The sequence below is a fragment of the Budorcas taxicolor genome, chromosome 21, assembly GCF_023091745.1.
Source record: "Budorcas taxicolor isolate Tak-1 chromosome 21, Takin1.1, whole genome shotgun sequence".
Taxonomy (NCBI): Eukaryota; Metazoa; Chordata; class Mammalia; order Artiodactyla; family Bovidae; genus Budorcas; species Budorcas taxicolor.
Genome location: NC_068930.1, coordinates 49,773,270 through 49,800,340, shown reverse-complemented (window position 1 = coordinate 49,800,340; position 27,071 = coordinate 49,773,270). Strand labels below are relative to the sequence as shown.

The window sequence follows — 27,071 nt, the reverse complement described above, 5'->3', positions numbered from 1 at the left end:
TACATTGGTTTTTATTTGTATTAGTGATGGTGAAAGTATTTCTGTTCTTCAGTTCAGTTCAGTAAAATACATATTGTTGCCTTAAATGCAATTTTGGTTTTATTGTTTGTTTTAATAGGATAAATCATATTTAATTCCAGTAAACCATGTGTTAAAATGGTGACTTTTTATATGCCCTCTTCCCAAGACTATGGCCAGAGGGATGTTAAGGTCACCAAGAACAATTTGGAGGTGACCAAGGACTTGTTTTTAAAGTGTTTTCAAGTCTTACTGATAACTCTTAACATTTAGAAATGAATAAGATATGAATGTTTAAAATCATGTTTTCTTTTCAGGATTGATTTTAAAGAAACTATTACACACAGGAAACTCCTTGAAGGTATAATGCAATTATATTTCTTTTTTATATTTAAAAAATTATTTGAATTAATTGTTTTCAGCTGTGCTGGGTCTTCGTCGCTGCACAGGCTTTTCTCTAGTTGTGGCAAGCAAGGGCTGCTCTCCAGTTGAGTCCTGGCTTCTCATTGCGGTGGCTTTTCTTGTGGCTCCCAGGCTGTCGAGTACAGGCTCGGCAGTTGTGGCACACAGGCCTAGTTGCTCTGTGGCATGTGGGATCTTTCTGGACAGAAATTGAACCCAGGTGTCCTGGATTGGCACGTGGTTTCTTTACCACTGAGCCACCAGGAAAGCCCCATTTCTGTGGGTTTGTTGTTTTTCTTTAAAACTGAGAAAGCATAAGTCAGCTGCTCCACTTGCCTGCATCATTGTTTTCCTAAATAAATATGAATTATCTTCAGTTCTCTTGATTGAAGTGAAATCACTTAAAAAATAGCAGCATGGTCAGTATGCATGAGGTTGACCGTGCTATTGAAAACTTGTTGTAGATTTACCACTGCATTTGACTCATTTGGCAGAAACACAGTCAGCTCTTGATGTCCACGGGTTCTACATCCATATCATTTTGTATATCGGACTTGAGCATATGCTGATTTTGGTATCCATGGTAGGGGAGGTCCTGGAAGCAATACCTCATAGATACTGGGGGATAACTGTGCTTTGCCCTGTGGTCCCCAGAAGATACAAATTATTAAGCTATTCAACAAATAATTCTTCATTTTACCATAGCTATCGTGAGATGTAGAGGGGAAGTAGTACATCTGTTAAAAATGGTTTGTTTATTATTATTTTTTTTTCTTTTTTATTATCCCATTGTGCTGTGGTTAGAAAAGCTTCTCAGTCCAAAAGCATCTTGCTGTAAGTTGGATAAAAGTCTCATTGTAGGTACTTTTGGTGTCAAAGCTTGGGTTTGTAGTACAACAGGATAAGCTGAGAGGGTGGCAACATATGCCTAGCTTTGGCAGTGGCTGTTTACAAACCATCCATGTGTGCTAAGTTGCTTCAGTCTTGTCCAACTCTGTGCTACCCTGTGGACTGTAGCCTGCCAGGCTCCTCTGCCCAGGATTCTCCAGGCAAGAATACAAGAGTGGGTTGCCATACCCTTCTCAAGGGGATTTTTCCAACCCAGGGATTGAACCTTGATTCTGTTACATCTCCTGCATTGGCAGCTGGGTTCTTTACCACTAGCACCACCTGGGAAGCTCAGTTCTGTACAAAGCTGTGATAGAGGAATATCTGAAGCTATCAGTGAGGTTAGGTTAGTGAAGAACTTTGTGTTTTGCTTGGAGATTTGGAGTTTGCTTTGTTTTCTCCTTTTGTCGTCCTGAAAGAGCGTTCTTCAGTTTAAATATTTATTTTCTGTGTATTGGGCATTGTTCTAGTTGCTTAAAAATACAGTAATAGGCCAAATTTGCCGTTTAGAAGTAAATAAAATGAGATAATTTCAGGCTGATAAGCCTTTAAAGGACAAGAGCAAAGAGTTAGCAGTGAATCTGGATCCCCATGACCATTCCCCCGTTTAGCAGTTAATAGTTATACCAAGGAGTGGTCATTGCCCTCTCTCCTTTCTTCTTGGATTAGAGTGGCAATGTTGGGAAGAATGGAAGTAAACAAGAAGGAAATGATTCTGATTTTTTATAAGTGAAAGTTATAGTGTAAAAATTACCTGATAGCTTTAAGTAGTTCAGTTCAGTCATTCAGTCATGTCCAACTCTTTGTGACCCCATAAACTGCAGCACACCAGGCCTCCCTGTCCATCACCAACTCCCAGAGTCTACCCAAACCCATGTCCATCGAGTCAGTGATGCCATCCAACCATCTTACCCTCTGTCGTCCCCTTCTCCTCCAGCCCTCAATCTTTGCCAGCATCAGGCTCTTTTCCAGTGAGTCAGCTCTTCACATCAGGTGGCCAAAGTATTGGAGTTTCAGCTTCAACATCAGTCCTTCCAATGAACACCCAGGACTGATCTCCTTAAGGGTGGATTAGTTGGATTTCCTTGTAGTCCAAGGGACTCTCAAGAGTCTTCTCCAACACCACAGTTCAAAAGCGACAATTCTTCAGCATTCTTTATAGTCCAACTCTCACATCCATACATGACCACTGGAAAAACCATAGCCTTGACTAGATGGACCTTTGTTGGCAAAGTAATGTCTCTGCTTTTGAATATGCTGTCTAGGTTGGTCATAACTTTTTTTCCAAGGAGTAAGCGTCTTTTGATTTCATGGCTACAGTCACCTTCTGCAGTGCTTTTGGAGCCCAGGAAAATCAAGTCTGCCATTGTTTCCACTATTTCCTCATTTATTTCCCATGAAGTGATGGGACCGGATGCCATGATCTTCGTTTTCTGAATCTTGAGCTTGAAGCCAACTTTTTCGCTCTCCTCTTTCACTTTCATCAAGAGGCTCTTTAGTTCTTCTTCATTTTCTGCCATAAGGGTGGTGTCATCTGCATATCTGAGGTTATTGATATTTCTCCTGGCAATCTTGATTCCAGCTTGTGCTTCCTCCAGCCCAGTGTTTCTCATGATGTACTCTGCATATAAGTTAAATAAGCAGGATGACAATATACAGCCTTGACGTTCTTCTTTTCCTATTTGGAACCAGTCTGTTGTTCCATGTCCAGTTCTAACTGTTGTTTCCTGACCTGCATATAGGTTTCTCAAGAGGCAGGTCAGGTGGTCTGGTATTCCCATCTCTTTCAGAATTCTCCACAGTTGATTGTGATCCACACAGTCAAAGGCTTTGGCATAGTCAATAAAGCAGAAATAGATCTTTTTCTGGAACTCTCTTGCTTTTTTGATGATCCAGCAGATGTTGGCAATTTGATCTCTGGTTCCTCTGCCTTTTCTAAAACCAGCTTGAACATCTGGAAGTTCACAGTTCACATATTGCTGAAGCCTGGGTTGGAGGATTTTAAGCATTACTTTACTAGCGTGTGAGGTGAGTGCAATTGTGCGGTAGTTTGAGCATTCTTTGGCATTACCTTTCTTTGGGATTGGAATGAAAACTGACCTTTTCCAGTCCTGTGGCCACTGCCGAGTTTTCCAAGTTTGCTGGCATCTTGAGAGCAGCACTCTCACAGCATCATCTTTCAGGATTTGAAACAGCTCAACTGGAATTCCATCACCTCCACTAGCTTTGTTTGTCGTGATGCTTCCGAAGGCCCACTTAACTTCACATTCCAGGATGTCTGACTCTAGGTCAGTGATCACACCATCGTGATTATCTGGGTCGTGAAGATCTTTTTTGTAAAGTTCTTCTGTGTATTCTTGCCACCTCTTCTTAATAGATTCTGCTTCTGTTAGGTCCGTACCATTTCTGTCCTTTATCGAGCCCATCTTTGCATGAAATGTTCCCTTGGTATCTCTAATTTTCTTGAAGAGCTCTCTAGTCTTTGCCATTCTGTTGTTTTCCTTTATTTCTTTGTATTGATCGCTGTGGAAGGCTTTCTTCTCTCTCCTTGCTATTCTTTAGAACTCTGCATTCAAATGGGTATGCCTTTCCTTTTCTCCTTTACTTTTCGCTCCCTTCTTTTCACAGCTATTTGTAAAGCCTCCTCAGACAGCCATTTTGCTTTTTTGCGTTTCTTTTTCTTGGGGATGGTCTTGTTTCCTGTCTCCTGTACAGTGTCACGCACCTCCATCCATAGTTCATCAGGCACTCTGTGTATCAGATCTAGTCCCTTAAATCTTAAATCTCTTAAAGCCCCGATCAGTAACGCTGAAGAAGGTGAAGTTGAACAGTTCTATGAAGACCTACAAGACCTTCTAGAACTAACACCCAAGAAAAATGTCCTTTTCATCATAGGGGACTGGAATGCAAAAGTAGGAAGTCAAGAAACACCTGGAGTAACAGGCAAATTTGGTCTTGGAGTACAGAATGAAGCAGGGCAAAGGCTAATAGAGTTCTGCCAAGAGAACACATTGGTTATAGCAAACACCCTCTTCCAACAGCACAAGAGAAGACTCTACACATGGACATCACCAGATGGTCGACACTGAAATCAGATTGATTATATTCTTTGCAGCCAAAGATGGAGAAGCTCTATACAGTCAGCAAAAACAAGACCGGGAGCTGACTGTGGCTCGGATCATGAACTCCTTAAGTAGTTAGAGACCAAGTTTATTTGTTCAGAACCCATAAATTTAGATTTATAAGTGCTAAGGGGTCAGTAAATTGTCATGGCTATCATTCTGTCTCCCTCTCCTGCCTGCCTTCCTTTTCTTCCTCTCCTTTGGAGAGTATCAGTCTGTAACCATCTTCCAGAGAATTTTTGCATGGAAGGAAGAAAATATTTCCATTTTAAATAAAACTACTGTTTTTCATTTCATTTCATTTTAGATTAGGCGGGAAGGTGTTCGGCTTTTCTTATTATGGTTGCAAGCTCTTCAGAATAACTGTAGCAAAGAACAGCTTTGGATGTTTTCATGCTTAATCCCTGGATTTTCAGCACCACAGTCTGAATATGGACCTCGAACTTTAGATAACCTCATTAATCCTCCACTCAACCTACAAGAAAGTAAGATTCATCTTTTCCATCATTATTTTAAAAATTTTGTGTGGTTTGTTAATATATATTTTTTAATGTCTGTACATTTTTAACTGGTTAATCCAAGGCCGTGTTTTTAAATGTGGGATTTATAAAACAAAACTCAGAAGAAAAGGATTTGCGGTTGCGGGTCAGGGGGTGGGGGGTTTGAGCAGGGTAGGGGGAGGGGTTTGAGGGTGGGCAACATTGGTGAAGGGGATCTAGAGTTACAAACTTCTAGTCAGAAAGTAAATAACATAAGTCATCAGGATGTAGTTGATGACAATTGTTGTGAATTTGAAAGTTGCTTAGAAAGTAAATATTAGAAGTTTTTAACCACAAGAAAAAAATTTTTTTTGTAGTTTTGGTGACAGATGGTAAATACTTACTGGTGTGATTTTTTTATAGTGCATACAAATGTTGAATCATGTACACCTGAAACTAGTATAATGTTGTATGTCAGTTATACTTCAGTAGAAAAATGTTAATAAATAAAAATTTTAACAGCCAGGTATAATGAGACCAACAGATCAGGAGATGATTGCTGTTAAAAAATAGCTTGTTACTCATAGTTCCCAGGAGAAGTGGTTGTGCCATACCAAGGAGGGTGGTCACACAGGGAAACACCAGGGTCAGTCGGGGATGGGGCTTAAAGGGTAGGGGTGGATATCATGGGCAAGAGCTCAGTCAGAAATGTGTGAAGTAGGGTGAGCATGTCTAAGACTGGCTAGTTTGGATAATTTTATTAATAGCAGGCTCTGGGGCATAGAGGTTGTATCTGGTTATTTGGTACCTAGGCCTAGGGGTCATTAGGTTAGGGGATTAGTAGCCTTGAATGTATGGAGAAGGAAATGGCAGCCCACTCCAGTACTCTTGCCTAGAAAATCCCATGGATGGAGGAGCCTGGTAGGCTGCAGTCCATGGGGTCGCGAAGAGTCGGACACGACTGAGCAACTTCACTTTCACTTTCCACTTTCACCCATTGGAGAAGGAAATGGCAACCCAGTTCAGTGTTCTTGCCTGGAGAATCCCAGGGACGAGGGAGCCTGGTGGGCTGCCATCTATGGGGTCGCACAGAGTCAGACACGACTGAAGCGACTTAGCAACAGCAGCCCTGAGTGCAAGAGCCCAACAGAGGAAGTGGTAGAGATATGGGCTCTGGATACTTAGTTTGTATTTGAAAGGCAAACTTTCAGGCCTGTAGTTTTCTCTCTCTAGGAATTAGCTAGCTGTGCAAGAGGCTTTCTCACTAGGGCCTGTAAGACCCCTGTTATTTATTGTTTAATATAGGCCATTTTTACATTTAATTTTGAATTGTCATGTATCAGCTTGTATCCTTAGGTAATTTTGATGTACACTGAAGTCCAAGTATGTTTTACTTTGTGCAAAGAGAACTGTTAAAAAAAAATCATCTTTGGGCTTAATTTCTTGCCTTTTATTTACTTAGAAATAGGTTTAGGAACCTGCTTATGCTAAACCAGGTACTGATTGTGTTGCCTGGGAAATATTTAAGAGAATTTAGCTAGTTGTGGGTTGATTTTCTTGAATTGCTTTTGTTATAATCAATGTTTTTGAATATCTAAAAATTTAAAAAATGTGCAAGTTTCTTCTTTTTTTACAAGTGGACTTTTATAAACAGGGAACTAAAATTCTAACTTCTCTTGCTTTCTGGAAGGGAAATATTAATAGTATTTCATCCTTTGAATAAAATGCTACCTTAAACAAGAGTGGACATTACCTAGGGTAATCAGATTGTCCTTTAATTGATGAATAAGCATAGTATTATATGTTTTTATAATATTTATGGAATTTTGTCATGTACACTCTTAATCTGAATTTGAAAATATCATGAGCAGTTCTTTTTCAGGCTGACGTTATTCACTCTTAATCCCTGAATATCTGTCCATCCCTGTATCACATTTCCTTGATCAGGGGTTCATGAAACAGTTGATTGTTAAAGTTGATGGTGGTTGTGATGGGCTGTCAATATGACCTTCGGTTTATTTCAAGTTTCAGTCATTAGAATATTCTCAAGCTTTGCTTATTCTTTGCTTATCCGTTTTGTAGTTAAATTTTATTTGGGTCATATTATCATCTTCTTAAATTTGTGGTTATACCAAACTTTTGTCTTTGGATAGCTCAAGTCACTATAGAGGAAATCACTCCACTTGTCCCCCCACAATCAGGAGATAAAGGACAAGAAGATCTTACAAGCTATTTTCTTGAAGCACTTTTAAAATATATAGTAATTCAGGTATGTGTAATCTTCTTCTATATCACCCTTCTTACTGTCCTGTGGGTAGTTCATTTTCAACTCGTTCCAGTTATGCTGTAAGAGTGCATACTTGCTTATTTTCCTAAAGGAGGAGTAACAGATTTTTACTTCTGAAAACATGTTAATATGCTCTTCCTGAAATAAAATCATTAGAGGGATTATGAACCTCTTAGAAAGGGAGCTGGAGAGAGAAATTTTTATAGTAGACTCTTTATGTCTGTAGTGTCAGTGAAAACAAGACCTGGAGCTGACTGTGACTCAGATCATGAACTCCTTATTGCCAAATTCAGACTTGAAATTGAAGAAAGTAGGGAAAACCACTAGACCATTCAGGAATGACCTGAATCCAATCCCTTACGACTATACAGTGGAAATGACAAATAGATTCAAGGGATTAGATCTGATAGAGTGCCCAAAGAACTATGGATAGAGGTTTGTGACATTGTACAGGAGGCAGGGATCAAGACCATCCCCAAGAAAAAGAAATGCAAAAAGGAAAAATGGTTGTCTGAGGAGACCTTACAAACAGCTATGAAAAGAAGAGAAGTGAAGGCAAAGGAGAAAAGTAAAGATACACCCGTTTAAATGCAGGGTTCCAAAGAATAGCAAAGACAGATACAAAAGCCTTCTTCGGTGATCAGTGCAAATAAATAGAGGAAAGCAATAGAATGGGAAAGACTAGAGATCTCTTCTAGAAAATTAGAGATACCAAGGGAACATTTCATGCAAAGATGGTCTCGATAAAGGACAGAAATGGTATGGACCTAACAGAAGCTGAAAATATTAAGAGGTAGCAAGAATACACAGAAGAACTGTACAAAAAAGATCTTCATAACCCAGATTATCACAATGGTATGATCACTCATCTAGAGCCAGACATCCTGGAATGTGAAGTTAAGTGGGCCTTAGGAAGCATCACTATGAACAAAGCTAATGAGGTGATGGAATTCCAGTTGAGCTATTTCAAATCCTGAAAGATGATGCTCTAAAAGTGCTACACTCAATATGCCAGCAAATTTGGAAGACTCAGTAGTGGCCACAGGACTGGAATAGGTCGGTTTTCATTCCAATCCCAAAGAAAGGCAATGCCAAAGAATGTTCAGACTACCACACAATTGCACTCACCGCACACACTAGCAAAGTAATGCTCAAAATCCTCCAAGCCAGGCTTCAGCAATATGTGAACTGTTAACTTCCAGATGTTCAAGCTGGATTTAGAAAAGGCAGAGGAACCGGAGATCAAATTGCCAACATTGGCTGGATCATTGAAAAAACAAGAGAGTTCCAGAAACACATCTATTTCTGCTTTATTGACTAGGCCGAAGCCTTTGACTGTGTGGATCACAACAAACTGGAAAATTCAAGAGACGGGAATACCAGACCACCTCACCTGCCTCCTGACAAATCTGTATGCAGGTCAAGAAGCAACAGTTAGAATTGGACATGGAACAACAGACTGGTTCCAAATCGGGAGAGGAATATATCAGGGCTGTGTATTGTCACCCTGCTCATTTAACTTATATGCAGAGTAAGTACATCATGCAAAATGCTGGGCTGGATGAAGCACAAGCTGGAATCAAGATTGCCGGGAGAAATATCAATAACCTCAGATATGCAGATGACCACCCTTATGGCAGAAAATGAAGAAGAACTAAAGAGCCTCTTGATGAAAGTGAAAGAGGAGAGTGAAAAAGCTTGCTTAAAACTCAACATTCAGAAAACTAAGAGATCATGGCATCCAGTCCCATCACTTCATGGCAAATAAGTGGGGAAACAGTGAGAGACTATTTTTAGGGGCTCCGAAATCACTGGAGCTGGTGACTGCAGCCATGAAATTAAAAGACACTCCTTGGAAGGAAAGTTATGACCAACCTAGACAGGTTATTAAAAAGCAGAGATGTTACTTTGTCAACAAAGGTCCGTCTAGTCAAAGCTATAGTTTTTCCAGTTTTCATGTATGGATGTGAGAGTTGCACTGTAAAGAAAGCTGAGCACCCAGGAATTGATGCCTTTGAACTGTGGTGTTGGAGAAGAGTCGTGAGAGTTCCTTGGACAGCAAGGAGATCCAGCCAATACATCTGAAGGAAATCAGTCTTGAATGTTCGTTGGAAGGACTAATGCTGAAGCTGAAACTCCGATAGTTTGGCCACCTGATGCAAAACACTGACTCTTTTTGAAAAGACCCTGATACTGGGAAAGATTGAAGGCAGGAGGAGAGGGGGACAACAGGATGAGATGGTTGGATGGCATCACCAACGCACTGGACATGAGTTTGAGTACCGGGAGTTGGTAATGGAGAGGGAGGCCTGGTGTGCTGCAGTCCATGAGCTCGCAAAGAATCAGACATGACTGAGGGACTGAACTGAGCAGAATCTGAACTTTATGTGTATATACCTTATGTGAGCCAGTTGTGTTTACTTTTTAGTCTTTTGTTTATAGTTAGCAGCTGTGGCATTTTAAATGAAAGATGGTTTGATTTAGGGATCAATCTGACTAGAAGCAGCAATTGAGGAGGTGGAGTAAGGATGCCCTTAGAGGGTGGAGGGATGTTATTTTACTTAAACCTACTTGTACTTTTAAAAATTTTAGGTACCTATATTATGTAAGTTAACCTGTTTGTCTTCATATATGAAATGTGCATATCCTGATTGATCAAAACACTTTTTTAGCATATACACATTTCTTTTAATTGTTCTGAACACAAAAATTCCCTGTGTCTCTCAAACAAACATTATGAAGTTAATTTGCACCCTGAACAAGATGGCCAGGGTTTGAATCCTGACTCTGCATCTTACTGATAGTATGATTTTTGGTAAATTACTTAACCTCTGTGTGCCTAAAGTAGAGACAAAAAAATAATACATATCTCATTTTGGTGTTTGGGGCTTAAGTAATTAGTGTATAGTATTTAGAATAACCAACTATGATATATAGTTGTGTTTTGTAGTGAGTAGTTACCGTTACTGTATTACCAGTTTTTATTTTTTAAATGTCTTTTGTACTTCATGTAAATTTTTAAAATTGTTTTACTGGTTTATTGAGATACATTTGACATACAGTAAACTGTAATGTTTGAAAAGTACATTTTGATGAATTTTATTACATGTAAACCCTCCTGAGACCATCGCAACAATCAAGATAATGAATGTATCTGTCACCCCTAAAAATTCTCAGATGCCATAATAATCCTCCCTTCTGTACCTGCCTGCCACCCTTCATCATCTTGTTCCCCAGGCTACTGTCGATCTGATTTACTTTCACTGTAGTTTGCATCTGCTGTATTTTCATATAAATGGGATCATATTATACCTCTTTTTTTCTCCTATTTTTGGTCTGGCCTTTTTTTTTTCCAGCATAATTAAAAAATCTTCATTATTGTATGTATCTATAGTTTGGTTCTTTTTATTGCTGAGTAACTTTTCAGTGTATGGATATGCTGTGATTTGTTATCCAGTCATCTACTGATGGTACAGTGAATTGTTTCTAGTTTTCGGCTATTACAGATAAAATTACTATGATTATTGGTAAATAAGTCTTTGTGTGAATACAGACTTTCTTTTCCCGTGGGTAAATATCTAGTAGTGGAATAGCTAGATTGTATGGTAGGTATATTTTTTCCAAGTGGTTATACCTTTTTATATTCCACTAGCTATGTTTGTGACTATATAAGGTTGCTTCATATACTCACCATCAGTTGATATGGTCAGTCTGTAGTTCTGGTCATTCTAAAGTTAATGTACAGTAGTATCTCGCTGTGGTCCCCTCTGGTCCACTTTATTATCCCCCTACTTAGATATCTTCCTCAGCCTACTGGAGTTTTCACACCCTCTACTTCACAGCTCTGCTCCTTCTGGCTTACTCTGCTCTACACTTGATGGATCCTTTCCTCACCCCTGTAAGACTCTGAGTCCCCACTGAACTGCCTGTTACACTCCCTTCCTGGACGCCTCCTGTAGTCAGGCTCTGATTGCCTGCACTTGACTGACGCTCTTTCATGCCTTCCACTCTTCCCTCTCACGTATGCCTGTTTTGTTTGACTTTTAGGCTGAATTATTCAGGAAGGGAGAAAGAGGAAAGAACACTATCATCTTTGTCAGTAGTAGAGCCGAGTTTGAAGTCAACTTTGACAGTTTTCCGGAGCACATTATAAGATTTTTGAAAGATAATATATATCATTGACCTTTGACCAATATAGGTCCCCTTATATACACAGATATTTTTCAATAAATATGATCTATACTACTATACAAGCCACTGTTGCTTGAATCTATGAATATGAAGGGCTGACTGCAGCGTTACAAATGAATTTTTAAATGCACAGAGGATCGGCACTTCAACCCCCAGGTTGTTCAGGGGTAAACTGTATATTGTATTTGCATGGCACAAGTTTTTCTATTTACATAAACATATGTACATACACAGATTTAGCTTTTTATCTTTGTAGTCTAGTTTATTGCTTAGGTAGCCTCTTACAAGCTTGTTTTTTGTTTTTGTTTTTGTTTTTAAGCTTGTTTTTACCAACTAGTATTTTTTTTCCTCCTGGAATGATTCTAATTTTTTGTTTATTTTTAGGTAAAAAGTTTAGAGTGGAAGAACAAAGAAAACCAAGAAAAAGGATTTTCATTTCTGTTTTCACATTTTAAGAAATATTATTTGCCTTATATTTTCCCAAACATCTGTAAGGAGAATAGTTTATATCATCCTGTACTTGGTAAGTGATCTTTGTAATTTTCTAAAATATTATATGTAATAGTAAAACATTCATGAGTAGAAGTTTAGCATTTATTACCTGCAGAAAACTTGCAACATTTAATTTGTATTGATTAATTGGAGATAGTGTACCATGATTCATATTGAATGTCATACTGAAGGTGCAATTTTATTAGTGGAGAATTTTCACTCCAAATGAAGAGATTTATCAAAAACTTATTTCTGGGTATCACCTCTTGGAGAAGTTAGCCTACCAGGAATATTTGTGATCACAAATTAAACTTAATTCTAATGTTTGGTATCATCTTTAAACTATTTTGTAAAACTTTTTAAAGGTCCCTCAAAGGTTTGGTTTTGTATCTCTCTTTCAAATTCTGTATGAATAATTACATTATCATATATTTTGATCATATCTTGTTCCAGTATTTAGTGTCTATGCCAAAATGTTTTTCGGAACCTTGAAGCTATAGCCTCAAGGACAAAGCCTGGGTTAGAAGTAGACCACTGCCATGTATAGAAGCCACTGACAGCCTGTATGTGGAAATGTCTTTTTTGCCCAAAGATGTTTCTATTCTAAGCTCTGCCAAGTTTAGACAACTCACAAGCTTAGGCATAGTCATTAAGGCTAGTAGAAATGACTTAATTTAGAATAGCAGACCTTTACCATTGAAAACAATATTTGCTTTAAAAATAATTTTCCTATGAAAATTCTCATACTTTGTATGATATCAAAATATGTGTCTCAGACCTAGTTAACTGAAGTGAGCTCGCATTAATTTTAAATGGCTCTGGAAGTTTCTTAATATTTTTAATGATTTTTTTAGTGATATTGTTGCACATTTCCATATATCAGCTGTATATGTGTCAGTCTTCTAGATTCCATGCTAATATCTAGCAAATTATTTTAAAAGCTATTAATTCTATTTCTTAAATCAGGATATTATCATGTTTCCTAAAATATTTAAAAACACAGATTTATCTAAGCATAATTCTTTTCTTATTTTGGTTTTTGTTTCACTCTGCGTAGATATCCCACAGATGAGACCAAAGCCACATTATGTCATGATAAAGAAGGATGCTGAAACCAATGAGGCAATCTATTGTACAAAGGAGCCTTTCATTAAGGCTCGTGTTATTGTCATTCGTTGGCTGGTTTCATTCTGGCTGGAGCCAAAGCCGCATACAGGACCTCATATTCCTGGGATGGAAGGTGAAGTCTTGCCAAAAAATATTCAGGTAATGCACACACGGAGCAAACTTGTTAAAATTAAAAATGGGTTTAGAGATTTGTCCACTGATTTCAGTTCCTTAGATGTAGAACACATTTTAAACAAATAATAATGCTACATTCTTTTTATAAATGTATTTTGTAAATCCAGATTTTAATAAGCATTATAGAAACAATAGTTTTCTTAATGAAAAATGCAGTTTGTAATGTTGTAAGGTATAGAAGATAATTTCAGTCATATACAAGTCTCAGCTTATTTCTTTATTTCATGTTAATTGTACAGTATTAAAAATATTCTAAATTGTACAAATAAAAATATTTTGAATTGTGCTAATTCTTGCAATTGGAAACAACTTGCAATTAAATGACCTTCATAGTTCTATTTATTTTTTATTTACTTTTTAAATATTTAGTTACTTATTTTCATTGCCTTAAGTCTTAGTTGTAGCACATGGACTCAGTAGTTGCTCTGTAGCATATGGGATCTTAGTTACCCAACCAAGCATCAAACTCACATTCCCTGTGTTCGGAGACAGATTCTTAACCACTGAACCACCAGGGAAATCCCATTCGTAGAGTACTGTTTTAAAGTCCTGTTGCCATGTCATGTCCTCTTTTTTCAGGAACACTGACTCTAGAAATGTGATGTAAAGTTACACAGCTATGCAGTGGAAGGACTAATATTTAAAATTCTGTATTTTTAATTAAACCATTACCCTCTTTTTTCACTTGCCCCTCCTCTCAGTGTGCATTTTTTTTCCTGAAATTGTCTTTATTGCAGTGTTTTTATTTTTATTTTCCTTTTCTCATATTTCCTCATTTTAAAAATATTTAATATGTGTATGCTTTTTTATACAACCTCGTTAAGTACTTTAAAAGTTAAGTGGAGGTATAAAGTATGTTCATTAACATTCAGAAAATTTTACTTATATTCCCTCTAGCCTTTTATTTGTCTATAGTAGATTATGTGATGTGTTTTCCCCGAAACATTGTTCTAGGTTCTCTACAGAGAGTTTTTGAATGTAGACACTCTCAAGCAGAACTATTCTTTCTGATCCCAGAATTCAATAAACTAAAAATAAGATTTTTTTTTTTAGTTGGGAAGGCATATTTGAGATCATTTACATACTTAAAACCCTTTTATTTTATAGATGCTAGAACTGAGACCAAAAATTGAATAACGTACCAGAAGTATATTATCATGCAATTGTATAGTGCTACCTATCATACCATGGTAGTAATTTCTTTAATACTGCCTGAAGACTTTTGCTTTTTCCCTAAGTTCAGCCATCATCTTCAGTCATGGTGAAAATTGTTAAAGTTATTAGAATGTAGAGTTTTCTAATTTATATTTTATGTTAGTTTCATTTCTACTGTCATTTTTTTTCCTGTTCCTTTGGTTTTTTAAAGAAGTTTTTGCTTGCATAATCTTTGTTTATGGTAAAATAGAGATGACTTCACACTTTTAAGACAGTAAATAGTCCAGTTTTAAGGTATTTGTTATTGAAGATCAAGCTGACTCCATTGGCATTATTCTTTTACCCAGTCTAATTCGTAACTTGTTTGTGCTGCAAACACACTGAAAAACTTAATTGAATAGATGTTTAGTGAGTATCACTATGTCACTTAGATACTGAATTATTTCATTGCCATTTAATTATTTAGCATGTATTCTAAATGAAACTATTCCTAGATTTTAAACAATGCTATAAGTTACTTATGGAATGCTTTGAATTTTGTCAGTATTTGCTATCGGAAGACAAAATATTGAGTTAAAGGATCGTGACATTCTCCCACTTTGTTTTTCTTTTAGAGAGCAGCTGCTAGTTTGGTATCCAGAGAGGAAAACAAAAATGATAATGCTGATAAAACAGATAGAAGTACAGAACCTGAACAGTCTCATTCCAACACAAGCACTCTCACGGAGCGAGAACCTAGCTCTTCTAGTCTCTGTAGTATTGATGAAGAGCATCTCACAGACATTGAAATAGTTCGCCGAGTTTTTTCTTCTAAAAGAAGTAATGTAAACTTTGTCACAGAGATATTTCGTCAGGTAAAATATCTCTCAATATTTTTAATTTGTAATACAAACTTTTGCGTTTAATATTGAATACACTGACTTTTAGCTATTTAGAATTTATTTTTCATGAAAAAGTTTTTTAAAGTTCATATTTAGTTTTTAAAACTTACTACATCTAATCCTTGAATGTTTTTAGTTATTTTTTTAATGTATGATAACTTTGGTTTAATAATTATCCTCCCAATAATTCTTCTGTTACCAGAATAATTTTCTTAGTGACTCATTTTATGGTTTGAAAGTTTTCTTTCTATAATTTACTAATAAGTTATATTAAAAGTATTTATCTTTCACTCTAAAATTAATAAAAAATGATTTATGAATAGAGTGTCTTTATCCTCCGCACGGAGGCTCGGTTTTTGTCTTCTAAGGCATTCTGAAATTAAATTTGCCTAAGGCATATATTGTTTGGGGAATAAAATAAAGAAGAGGGAAGGGAGAAGAATAAAACCTATTTCACATAAAGATAGTTAAAAATTCCTAAGTGCACATTTTCAGTTACATAGAAATTTTATGGGAAAATAAACCTTTTGAAAACTAATCATTTGCTCTTAATAGCAAAGGTACTTAACTTTTACAGGTAAACATCATTGAGTTTTGTAGCTGAAGGGGATCACTCAAGTCTCACAGCAAGTAAGTGGTAGATCCTGGACTAAAATTCTGTTAGTACTCTTTATTCTATGCTACACTGTCTTCACATGCCAGGGAGCTCTCCAGGCAAAACAGATTTTCATCTCCTACATGTTTGTTGATAGGTGAAAGAAAGCATGAGGCAGCATTAGCTTTGTCAGTCTAAGGTAAACAAACAAGTTGTAACATTTTGTCCAGCTTTGGCAGTGAGTTGCCAGCGCTAAGGTTTGGGTTGACAGAATATGAGACAAGTGCGAAAGGAAAGATATTTGACAAGTATGAGTGGATTCTACTTTGCTTATGGGAAAATTTAAAGCTTACAGAACTATAAAGGTTTTCTAGTTCTTGAGTCAGTTTGACTATGTTTGTTTTTGTAGGGATTTGTTCATTACATTTGTTTTTAAATGCATTCTCTTATAATCTTTTTAAATCTCTGGAGCATTTATATTCATGTTTTTCCTTGTCATTCCTGTTAGTATTTGTTCCGTTTGTTTTTTCTTGATGATTCTTACCAGAGATTGGTCAGTTTTATTAGTCTTTGCAAAGAGTGAACTTTTGGCCTTGTTGATCCTCTGTGTTTTATGTTCATCTTCTCATTTATTAATTTTGCTCCTTGTTATTTCTTTCTACTTTTCTTGATTTTATTTGATGGTTCTTTTCCTAGCTAATTAGGCTCAACATTTTTTTCATATAAGCATTTTTGAGACTGTTAATTTACCTCTTAATGCTGTTTTAGCTACAGTCTACAAACTTTGTATGTGTATTATTCACTGCTAAATGTTTTCTAATTTTCATGTTAATACCTTCTTTGACCTGTGAGTTATTTAGGTGTCCATCTTCCAAAGAAGATTTTTCTAGTTTTCTTTTTTCTCACAGATTTCTAATGTGATTCTTTTTGGTCAGAGGATATAATTTGTGTAATTAGTATGTAGTCAGTCCTCATAAATGTCCTATATGTTTGAAGAGAATGTATTCTTTTCTATGAAGTTCATGATTTTTAAAGTTTATTAAATCAAACTTATTATTGTGTTGGTGAACTTTTCTGTATTCCTACCTAAAATATTTGGTCAGCTTGACCTCACAGTTACGGAGAAGGGTGTATTAAAATCTTTTGTTCTGATGGTGATTTGCTTATTTTTTTCTTTGTAGTTCCGTAAATTTTCCTTTGTATATTTTGAAGCTTTGTAATAAGTACATACATATTTATAATTTTATATCTTCTTGGTGAGTTAAACTTTTTGTTTATGGACCTCTTAATCTGTAGAAATTATCTGTAGTAAAAAAGAAAACTTAATTTGCTTAAAGTCTACCTATAGTAGTCTGTCTACTTTTAGTACATTAATACCACTTTTTATTAGAATTATCCTCATGTATATTTTTTTAATTCTTTAATTTTAAGTCCTCTTTATTATATTTTATATGTCTTTTGTAAATATGGTTGGATTTTAAAAAATCTTTGTATTTCAACTGGAATATTTATTATAATTACTGATATGTTTGGATTTATTGATATCTCATTTTGTTCTTTTTATTTTTCTTATGTCTGTATTTTTTATATTCCTCTTACTTTTTGCTTTCTTTTTAATTGATGATTTTTCATTCTGTATCCTCCTTGCTATCACTTGGTTTGAAAGTTTTTTCTTTTCCTTTAGTGATAACTATCTAAATTTTAACATACATACTTCACTTTCCAAATATAAAATTATTGTTTTTTTACCCTCTTCCTAAACAATACAAGGTTAATAGAACCCTATTATTCTAATTTCTCCCCAAATAATATATTGTTATTAACAAATAATTCAGTTCTATTTTGCATGTTTATATATTTAACTCGTATCATTATTGTCTGTGTATTCAGTTGATTTGCAGTTAGTTTTATTCATCATTCCTTTTGATTATGATTTCTTCCTTTTCAGATCTTTCATTTAGAATTACTTTCCTCTGCTTGAAATTCATCATTGAGAATTTACTTGCAGTTCAGTTCAGTCGCTCAGTCATGTCCGACTCTTTGCGACCCCATGAGTCGCAGCACGCCAGGCCTCCCTGTCCATCACCAACTCCCAGAGTTTACCCAAACTCATGTCCATCAAGTTGGTGATGCCATCCAGCCATTTCATCCTCTGTCGTCCCTTCTCCTCCTGCCCCCCAATCCCTCCCAGCATCAGGGTCTTTTCCAATGAGTCAACTCTACACATGAGGTGGCCAAGGTATTGGAGTTTCAGCTTTAGCATCAGTCCTTCCAAAGAACACCCAGGACTGATCTCCTTTAGGATGGACTGGTTGGATCTCCTTGCAGTCCAAGGGACTCTGAAGAGTCTTCTCCAACACCACAGTTCAAAAGCATCAGCACTCAGCTTTCTTTATAGTCCAGCTGTCACATCCATACATGACCACAGGAGAAACCATAGCCTTGACTAGACGGACCTTTGTTGGCAAAGTAGTATCTCTGCTTTTTAATATGCTGTCTAGGTTGGTCATAACTTTCCTTCCAAGGAGTAAGCTTAGTGGATGTCAAACACTTACAAATTTTTGTTCTGAGAATGCCTTTTATTTTGCCCACATATTTTTTCCACTGCATAGAAAATTCTAGATCTGACAGTAATTTTCACCCAGTACATATCAGATACTTTCCCACTCTTCTGGTTTACTGTGTTACTGTTGACATGTCAATCAGCAGTTGAGCTCTTGATGCCTTATAGGTCAATTGTGTTTCTCTGGCTTTTAATACCTTTTTTTTTTTTTTTTAATTATTTGGCATTTTGTATTTTACTGTGGGATATTTGGGACTTCCCTGATAGCTCAGTTGGTAAAGAATCACCTGCAATGTAGGAGACTCCAGTTCGATTCCTGAATCGGGAAGATCCACTGGAGAATGGATAGGCTACCCACTCCAGTATTCTTGGGCTTCCTATGTGGCTCAGTTGGTAAAGAATCCACCTGCAATGTGGGAGACCTGGGTTTGATCCCATGGTTGAGAAGAGCCCCTGGAGAAGGGAAAGGCTATCCGCTCCAGTATTCTGGCCTGGAGAATTCCACAGACTGTATAGTCCATGGGGTCGCAAAGAGTTGGACACCACTGAGTGACTTCCACTTTCACTTTTCACTGTTCAGGTCTAGATTTCCTTTTATTCTTCAGGGGATACTTTGGGCATACTGTATTTATGGATTAGTATAACTTGACAGTTATGGAAAATTTCCAGCCATCATTCTCTCTTTAAATATTGCCTCTGTCCTTTTTTTGCATTTCAAGATACGTGTTAAACCTTCCTGCTTTATACATCTGCTAATCTCACATATATATTTTCAATCTCTTTGTCTATCCATGCTACATTCTGGATACTTGCTTTCTAATTACAACTGTTTCTGGAAGTTGGCCAGTCTGTTTAGTCAATTTTAGGCCTCTAGTTGATACCTTACTTTTTATGTATTGATACAAAATTTTTTATTATATTTATATTTTATTTTCTATTGAGTGATTGATCCTCCTGATATTCCTGAAGTCTTTATAGGTCTGAGTCTGCCATATTTTGTTTCTGAATGCTCCTCCTCATGGTACTATATATTCTGTTGAAATATTTTGTGATCAGAATTTTGATTCTGAACTTTTGCTACTTATGACTGTTTCTTGATTTGGTTTGTTAAAGGTTGATTGTTCCAGAGAGGAGATGCATTTACTTCATATAGATGCAAGGAAACTCTTCCAATCTCAAATTAAACTGAACTCCTGAAGTTTAAGCCAGCCAGATAATATGAACGTACAAGTGTAAACCTGTATTAAGGCTAGCTTTTGGTGACAGTGTCTCTGAGGAGATCTCTGTTATCTACTTTGCCTCTGTGTATGGGCAGTTTTCCTTGCAGACTTTTAATGGGGTGGTTTTAAGTGATGGGACTGGATGCCATCGTCTTTATTTTTTGAATGTTGAGTTTTAAGTCAGCTTTTTCACTCTCCTCTTTCACCTTCATCAAGAGACTCTTATAGGTCCCCTTGACTTTCTACCATAAGGGTGGTGCCATCTGCGTATATGAGGTTATTGATATTTCTCCCAGCAATCTTGATTCCAGCTTATGCTTCATACAGCCGGGTATTTCACTGATGACATATATTCATTTGGAACTCCAATTTTGGAGGTTTCCTATCATTCTTTCTTCCTTGCCCCTATAGATCCATAAAATCCAGAGTAATTGGTTCCACTCAAAATGAAACCACTTTATTGCTATACCTAAAACCTCTCTTGAGTTTGGACCTCATGAAAGTTTTTATTTTCAAATATTTCTCCCTACATTTTGGCTCATCAGTGCATTTAAGAAGATAAAAGTTGTTTTTTTTTTTAATGTATTACATTTTTTTTTCAGTTGTATGAATGGTTACCTAGTATCACACTCTTGGAAATAGAATTCCCCTTTTGGGGTTTTTAATGATACTATTTATATTTTAATTTCTAGAAGTTAATATTTGATTGTTTTTAAATATGTGTGTAGTGATTTTTTTTACAGTGGCTTATTTGTTCATATTTTCACTTCCTTAATATTAAAACATATTAAAATATTCATATTCCTTATTCCAGTAATTCCAGTAACTTAGGTTTTTGCTATTCTGGCCTTGTTTGCTTGTTTATTCACCCTCATTTGGTTGTTTGGATTTTTATGTTAAGAGCTTACATTTCTTTGGAATCTTATGAGAATTACTTTAAAACCTGGGTTGAAGCATGTGTTCTTCCAGAAGAGGTTTGCACTTGCTTCTCTCAGGTATTCAGGAGTCCTGTCAACCTTGGTTTACTTTACATTACAATTCTTTGCTGATGATACTTCTCACTTGGCATCACTCAAAGTTAGGTGATAGCCAGCCTGTGAATATGAGTTACCAGGGAAGACTGGTATTCCTTACTCAAAGTCAGCAGACAAGTTTCCTCACTGACTCTTCTCTGGAGTGAAGTTTTTTCTTCCTCTCCCAGCTCACCATTAGTTTGAGGATGTACCCTTGATTGGTTTCTCGTTTATATGGTCTCTCGGGTCTACACAGAGGACATTAAAGCAAAGCTCTGAAGGCTGTCCAAGGCAGCACCCACCTGTTGCATTGCTTACTCGCCCCTCTAGATCAATACTTTCATTTTGTTCTACACTCAGAATATCCTTACAAGCTGAGCCATTCATTTAAAAGGTATATTATACTTTTTATGTGACAACTTAGGTATTCTGTGCAAGTGGATTCTAGGGTATCTTTCTTAAAATACTGCTGGGAAACTGAAGTTCTCTGAGATGTTTTTATTGTAACAGCTGCTTTTTAAAAGTGGTTTTTAAGGCAAAACTTAAAAATCGATTTTAGGATGGTGACTCCAGTGAATCATTAATGTTTTGAAAGGAATCAATTTCTAAGATTAGATTGTAGTAGAAAAGCTATTTTTACTTGCTTAATACTGATGATAGGTTTGCACAATGGAGAATCTGTGTAATAATTTCTTTCTTAATTTGAAGGCTCATATGTTTCATACTGTGGTATAGACAGAAATATTTCATTAATTATTAGGTATATGGGCATATGATGGTTTTGCCCTTAGCAATCCCAGCTAGAGCACAAGTCCCTCTGTAGGTAAGTTTAGTAGAAATGTCTTATCTCTTTGTCTTTCAAATAATTTCATCCTCATAGCCATTACACTTAACTGTTTCCCTGTCTTCAGCCTTCCTGTCTTTCCTTCTCACCTCCTCTTCTTGCCTGGCTACTCAGCCTTTAAGATCGTAGCTTAAATGTGAGTACACCAGAAAAGTCTTCCATGACAACCCTCACCCATTCACCTGCCCACCCATGAAGCAGTTGTACGCACACGTGCACACACACACACACACGTGCTCAGTAAGGACCTCTTTTTAATGATGTTTCTGAAAACTAGACTCTCCTTCATAGTATCTCTCCTGAGTAGTTTTAGAAATTTTTTTAATGTTTGTTTAATTTTGATCTTTCTTATTACCCTCCATAAATACTTGTCTTACTCATTCATCATTGTAGCCATAGTGCCTGGCAGTGAGTTAGGCACCAAATAAATTATGGTGAATTTGTTGAGTGAATTTTGGTGAATTGTCAAATTTGGTGAATTAATCAAGAAACTCAGTAACTGTTGAGTGCTGGGCACTTTGTTAGTGCTACCTGTGGGCTAACATGTATTTCTGGAAGCCAAGTCTTGAGACAGTTTGTTACATAGGTGATAATTTTTTTTAGGGCCAGTTTAATGATTGTGAGTTCTAGCTCAGATGAGGATATCTCTAATGTTATGTGTCTTTAAAAGAAAGGTACAGCTATAAAGCGTAAATGCCCACATTGTTTGAAATGATAAAATTATTCTCCATATCCCTTCAGTTCAGTATAGAATAGGCATAATAACACTCTAGACATCAACACTATTTTATAAATAAACCCATTCTTAGTTCTGTATGTTGTTAGTACTTGGAGGCTACAGTGAGGAGCCACAGGTACTTTGATGTGAGGTAAATAAGACACATAAAGAGTTTAGCCTTTAAAAGCACCACAGATTTATTTATATGTAATTTTAAATATATATAAATGGGTGGCAGTGGGTGGCAAAGTATAACCTGAGGCTCCTGAGAAATCCCCAGAACCTTTGAGGTTCATAAGGTCAAAACCTTTTTCACTCTTGCTCTCTCACAAATCTATAGTGAAATTGTCCCCAGGATACCTGACATATGATATTGTATCAGATTTAATATGGAAGCAAGCAGATAAGAGAATCCAACTGTCTTCTATTAAGCTAAACATTAAAGAGATTTACAAAAAAGTAAATAATTCTACTCTTCTTTTAATTTGGAAAACCAATTATTCATGTTAACATACATTAGATTAAGTATTCTGAGACAAAATGTGAACCTCTTTGTCTCTAAGGAGGTTTGTCTCTTACCTCTTTGGCTCTAAGGAGACAAAAAATTCCCAGGTCTGCTAAATGCTCACTGTATTTAATTAAATTTTTGTGTTTGTCACAATCTGGGTTGGTTAATAATGGAAGCCCATTTAAAAACTAATCAGAGACTAACATGTTTTGTTAGTGTTTTTTCACCAAAGAAGAGAGCCTTAGCTACCAGTAAATCAGATCCCATTGGTGAAGCCAGTTATTAGAAAACTATGTACCAGGTTGCCTTAAGCTGATACCATTAAATATTTTACTTATTTTTTATCTCTTGTTGTTTTGACTTTTTCTCCCTGTAGTTTTCTGGTTTTGATGTAGTTTTATGGTCATAGAATCATAAAAGTGGAGATGACCTCGTAGGTCTACCTGTAGAGAGAAAATTTGCTGAGTATTGATTCACATGTTCTTGCCTATAATGACAGATTGCCTTATTATCAATTAATACTTGTATCTGATGGTGAGTGGTACTTCTTTGTAGAAAGATTAAGGTGCCAATGTATGGATTTGACTTCCCTGGTGGCTCAGACGGTACGGCGTCTGCCTACAGTGTGGGAGACCCGGGTTCAATCCCTGGGTCAGGAAGATCTCCTGGAGAAGGAAATGGCAACCCACTCCAGTATTCTTGCTTGGAAAGCCGCATGGATGGAGGAGCTTGGTAGGCTACATAGAGTCCATGGGGTCGCAGAGTCGGACACGACTGAGCAACTTCACTCACTCATATGGATTTGAACGTTCTGGTCTGAGACCGCTATTTTTCATTGTAAATGTATAAAATGACCCTCTAGTTTTTACGCATCAGATTTTTATCCATGACTAAGATCAATCTTTCCTCAAGATCCTTTAGTGTGTAGGCAAAATCAGTGTGGTGGCCTGTAAGGACAAATGTGGTATGTATTCACTCTTGTCTTTAATAGATACATCCAGCCACTTGAAATATAGTGTGATAATTTGTGCAATAATGAAAATCGTAGCTCTGGGTCTAATATTTTTAAAATTAATAAGCTTTATTTTTATAGAGCAGTTTTAAGTTCAAGGGCTTCCCTGGTGGCTCAAATGTAAAGAGTCCGCCTGCAGTGCAGGAGACCCGGGCTTGATCCCTGGATTGGGAGGATCCCCTGGAGAAGGAAATGGCAACCCACCAGTATTTTTGTCTGGAAAATCCCATGGACCGAGGAGCCTGGTCAGCTACAGTCCATGGGGTTAACAAAGAGTCGGACACGACTGAGTGACTTCTCTCTTTAGGTTCAAAACAAAAATGAGCAGAAAATACAGAGACTTCTCATGCTGATTTTTAAGTAAATTTTTCAGTATTTGAGAATAAAACTTTTAGAGATTGAGCTTTTTTTTTTTCTTTAAATATTTTTAAGGAAATCTGAACTGTTGCTTCAGTTGTAAAATAGTCTTAGAGCAGGCAGTGATGATCAGAATTATGTCATTGACCATTAAACTGTCAGAACATGAGAATGAGAATTTGAGAATGGGTTTGTTAGATGGAAGAAAGTAACAAGTAATGCAGTTTTCTAGGGAATCAATAATAGCAATAAATAAAAGGATTACCAAACAACATGAAATACCCTATTGATATTACACATGAACTTTTCATCATTATTTTATTGGCTAGTTTCAGTCAGATAAAGTAGTCTTTTGACCCCATGATTGTTATTATATATTCATAGATAATTCTAGAGTAGAAAGTACCAGGTTTTAGGTAAAGGTTTTATGATTTTTACAGCTGAAATTCATAGATAATCATTATGAAACAAATACAAAAGAAAAGTAAGTTGAATACCAATTTTATTTGTTAAAAAAAATACAATGAAAATGTTAACACATAAGCACAAATATTATAAGGGAAGGACTTTGAGTAGTGAGACTGAGTGTTTTTCTTGCTTTATAAGTATGAATTGTTTAAAAGGGTTGTGGTTTTTTTTTTCTGTGATGATGTTTTTGTGTTGAGGAAAATGTTATTTTTAAACTTAAGATAACACTGAAAGGAAAGGATAACTGTAAAGTATTCCTTTAAACTTTCTAAATATTTTTGCCGTATTGTTTAGCTTATAAAATTTTAAGTGTGTAAAATGACAGAAGAAAACTCGTACCTTTTTAAACAATATGTTGTGAAAAGCTAAGTTGCCTTGTTACATAGTGTTTTTATTGCTTTTTAGAGTCATTTTTTTAATAAAAATCTTTTATCAAAATTTATTTTAATCTACAAAAATGTGATTTATTATGAAAAGTTGTATTTACATTAAACTTATAGGAGCGCAGTTACAGGGAATATGTTCATTCTGAAATAGTACTATTGAAACAAATCTTTGCTCCGAGGGCTGGAAATCCATATCTATCTACCAAAAGTATTTGTCTTAATGTACTTACAGATTATTTGGAAACAAAAGGTTTTTTCTGACAATGAGTTGTTTGACTTTAGCTCTTTAAGAATCATTTATATCTCACGTTTTAAGATAGAAATGTACATTTTAGTAGTTTGCAGTAAAGTAAAAGGTGTCATTATATTCTCTTTTCTTCACTAGGCATTTTTATTACCAATTTGCGAAGCAGCAGCTATGAGAAAAGTGGTAAAAGTATATCAAGAATGGATCCAGCAAGAGGAAAAACCTTTGTTCATGCAAGAGCCTGAGGAAATTGTGATCTCTTCTTCAGACCTTCCATGCATTGACAGTGTCACAGACCATGATATTTCAATGGAAGAAGGAGAAAAAAGAGAAGAGGTAAAATAAGACATGTATTTTAGTATAAGTGTAATAGATAAAAGATTTTCACAGAAATGTGGTGATATGGGATAGATGGGAAGGTAAAGATACTTTTCAGTATACAGTTAGTTGATCCTTGAACAACGTGAGTTTAAACTGTGTGGGTCCATTTATATGAGGATCTATTTCAATAGTAAATGTTACAGTACCGCATAATCCATAGTTAGTTAAATCTGTCGATAATGGAGAAACTGTGGATATTGAGAGCAACTGTAAGTTATATGCAGATGTTTGACTGCTTGAAGGGTTGGTGCCCTACACCCAGTGTTGTTCAACGGTCAGTTATATTTCACAGTTTAGGTAATATGTTATCTCAGTAATCTGTCCCAAAGCTTTTTGATGTCACAACTTTAAAAGAGCTTGTATTCTGATTCTTTCAGTCATTGTCTAGATCAAAATTGGATGGCATTACAAAACGGATAATATTTTAAAGTGGGGTGGGAGTTCCCTGGTGGTCTAGTGGTTAGGATGTGATGCTTTCACTGCTGGGGCCCAGATTCATCTTTGGTTGGGTAAGTAAGGTCCTGCAAGCTGCACGTCCCAGTCAAAACAAAACTGTGAGACTAAATCACAATGGGTGCTGTAGTACATACACTGAAAATACTTTTATTTGGCTGTAGCTAAGAGTCGCTGGTTTAGAGTGATAAGAAATGTGAGATAGACAAGAACTAGACCCTGTTAGTAACTTGTATGCTCTCATGATGGACTTTGATTACCTTCTGGACACTGGAAAGATTATGAATAGAAAATGGCATGGACAATTACAAATCTCAGAAGGCTCATACCAAGCTTAGAATGGAAGATAGATTGGAGGCCAGTTTGGAGGCAAGGACACTAGCTAGGAAGTACCAGAAGGAGATAATAGGCACCTGATAGAGGACAGTGGCAGTTGAAATGGAAATATAAGAGAGAAGACAGATTTATGAGCTCCTTTGATGGTGAAATCAAGTTTTGATGATTAATTATATATGAGGAATGAGAAGGTGTCCCAAGCTTTTTCTTTTTGCAACCAAGTTAGTTGCCGTTCACACATGAACAGGAGTGAAAATAAGTGCAAGTGTGGTGATTATGTCCAAGGAGGCTGTATTTAGATTGGTAGAAATGAGGAGAGCATGCTTGTATAAATTTACTTTCAAGTGTCTTGAATTTGAGGTGCTTGTGGGTCATTCAGGAAGAACTGTTCAGAAGACATCTGATGGAGAAGTATGGAGCTTAAGAGAACAGTGTAGACTAGACCATGATATATTGTATTGGCTACTCGGACAAAGCTGAGTTCCAATACTACTTCTGGTAATGAAATAGTTTGATTAGACTAAATCTCCCATACATTAAAATTGTAAGTTCTAGGCAGAATACTAAAAATAAAAAATATGAAGATACTATTGAGTGACCAAAAGCAGAAAGAAATTAGAAACTTAAAAAAAAAAGAGAACAACATTGAGTGAAATTTCTGTTTAACTGAGGGAACTCCTTAATCAGCAGGACTTTTGACAGCTAACACTCTGGCAGAAATATGCAGTATTAATGGTTTGAAGTGTCAGTATT

General features: G+C 36.3%; 1 protein-coding gene across 1 annotated transcript in view; it reads left to right on the top strand.

The window, feature by feature from the left end:
* RALGAPA1 (Ral GTPase activating protein catalytic subunit alpha 1) overlaps positions 1–27,071 on the top strand; it is a 189,559-nt gene that overhangs the window by 42,870 nt on the left and 119,618 nt on the right. The window contains exons 5-11 of the mRNA XM_052659453.1: positions 336–379; positions 4,738–4,915; positions 7,063–7,178; positions 11,772–11,910; positions 12,937–13,145; positions 14,951–15,190; positions 25,287–25,484. Of these exons, the coding sequence (XP_052515413.1) occupies positions 336–379; positions 4,738–4,915; positions 7,063–7,178; positions 11,772–11,910; positions 12,937–13,145; positions 14,951–15,190; positions 25,287–25,484 (1,124 nt within the window). The remainder of the gene's footprint in view (positions 1–335; positions 380–4,737; positions 4,916–7,062; positions 7,179–11,771; positions 11,911–12,936; positions 13,146–14,950; positions 15,191–25,286; positions 25,485–27,071) is intronic.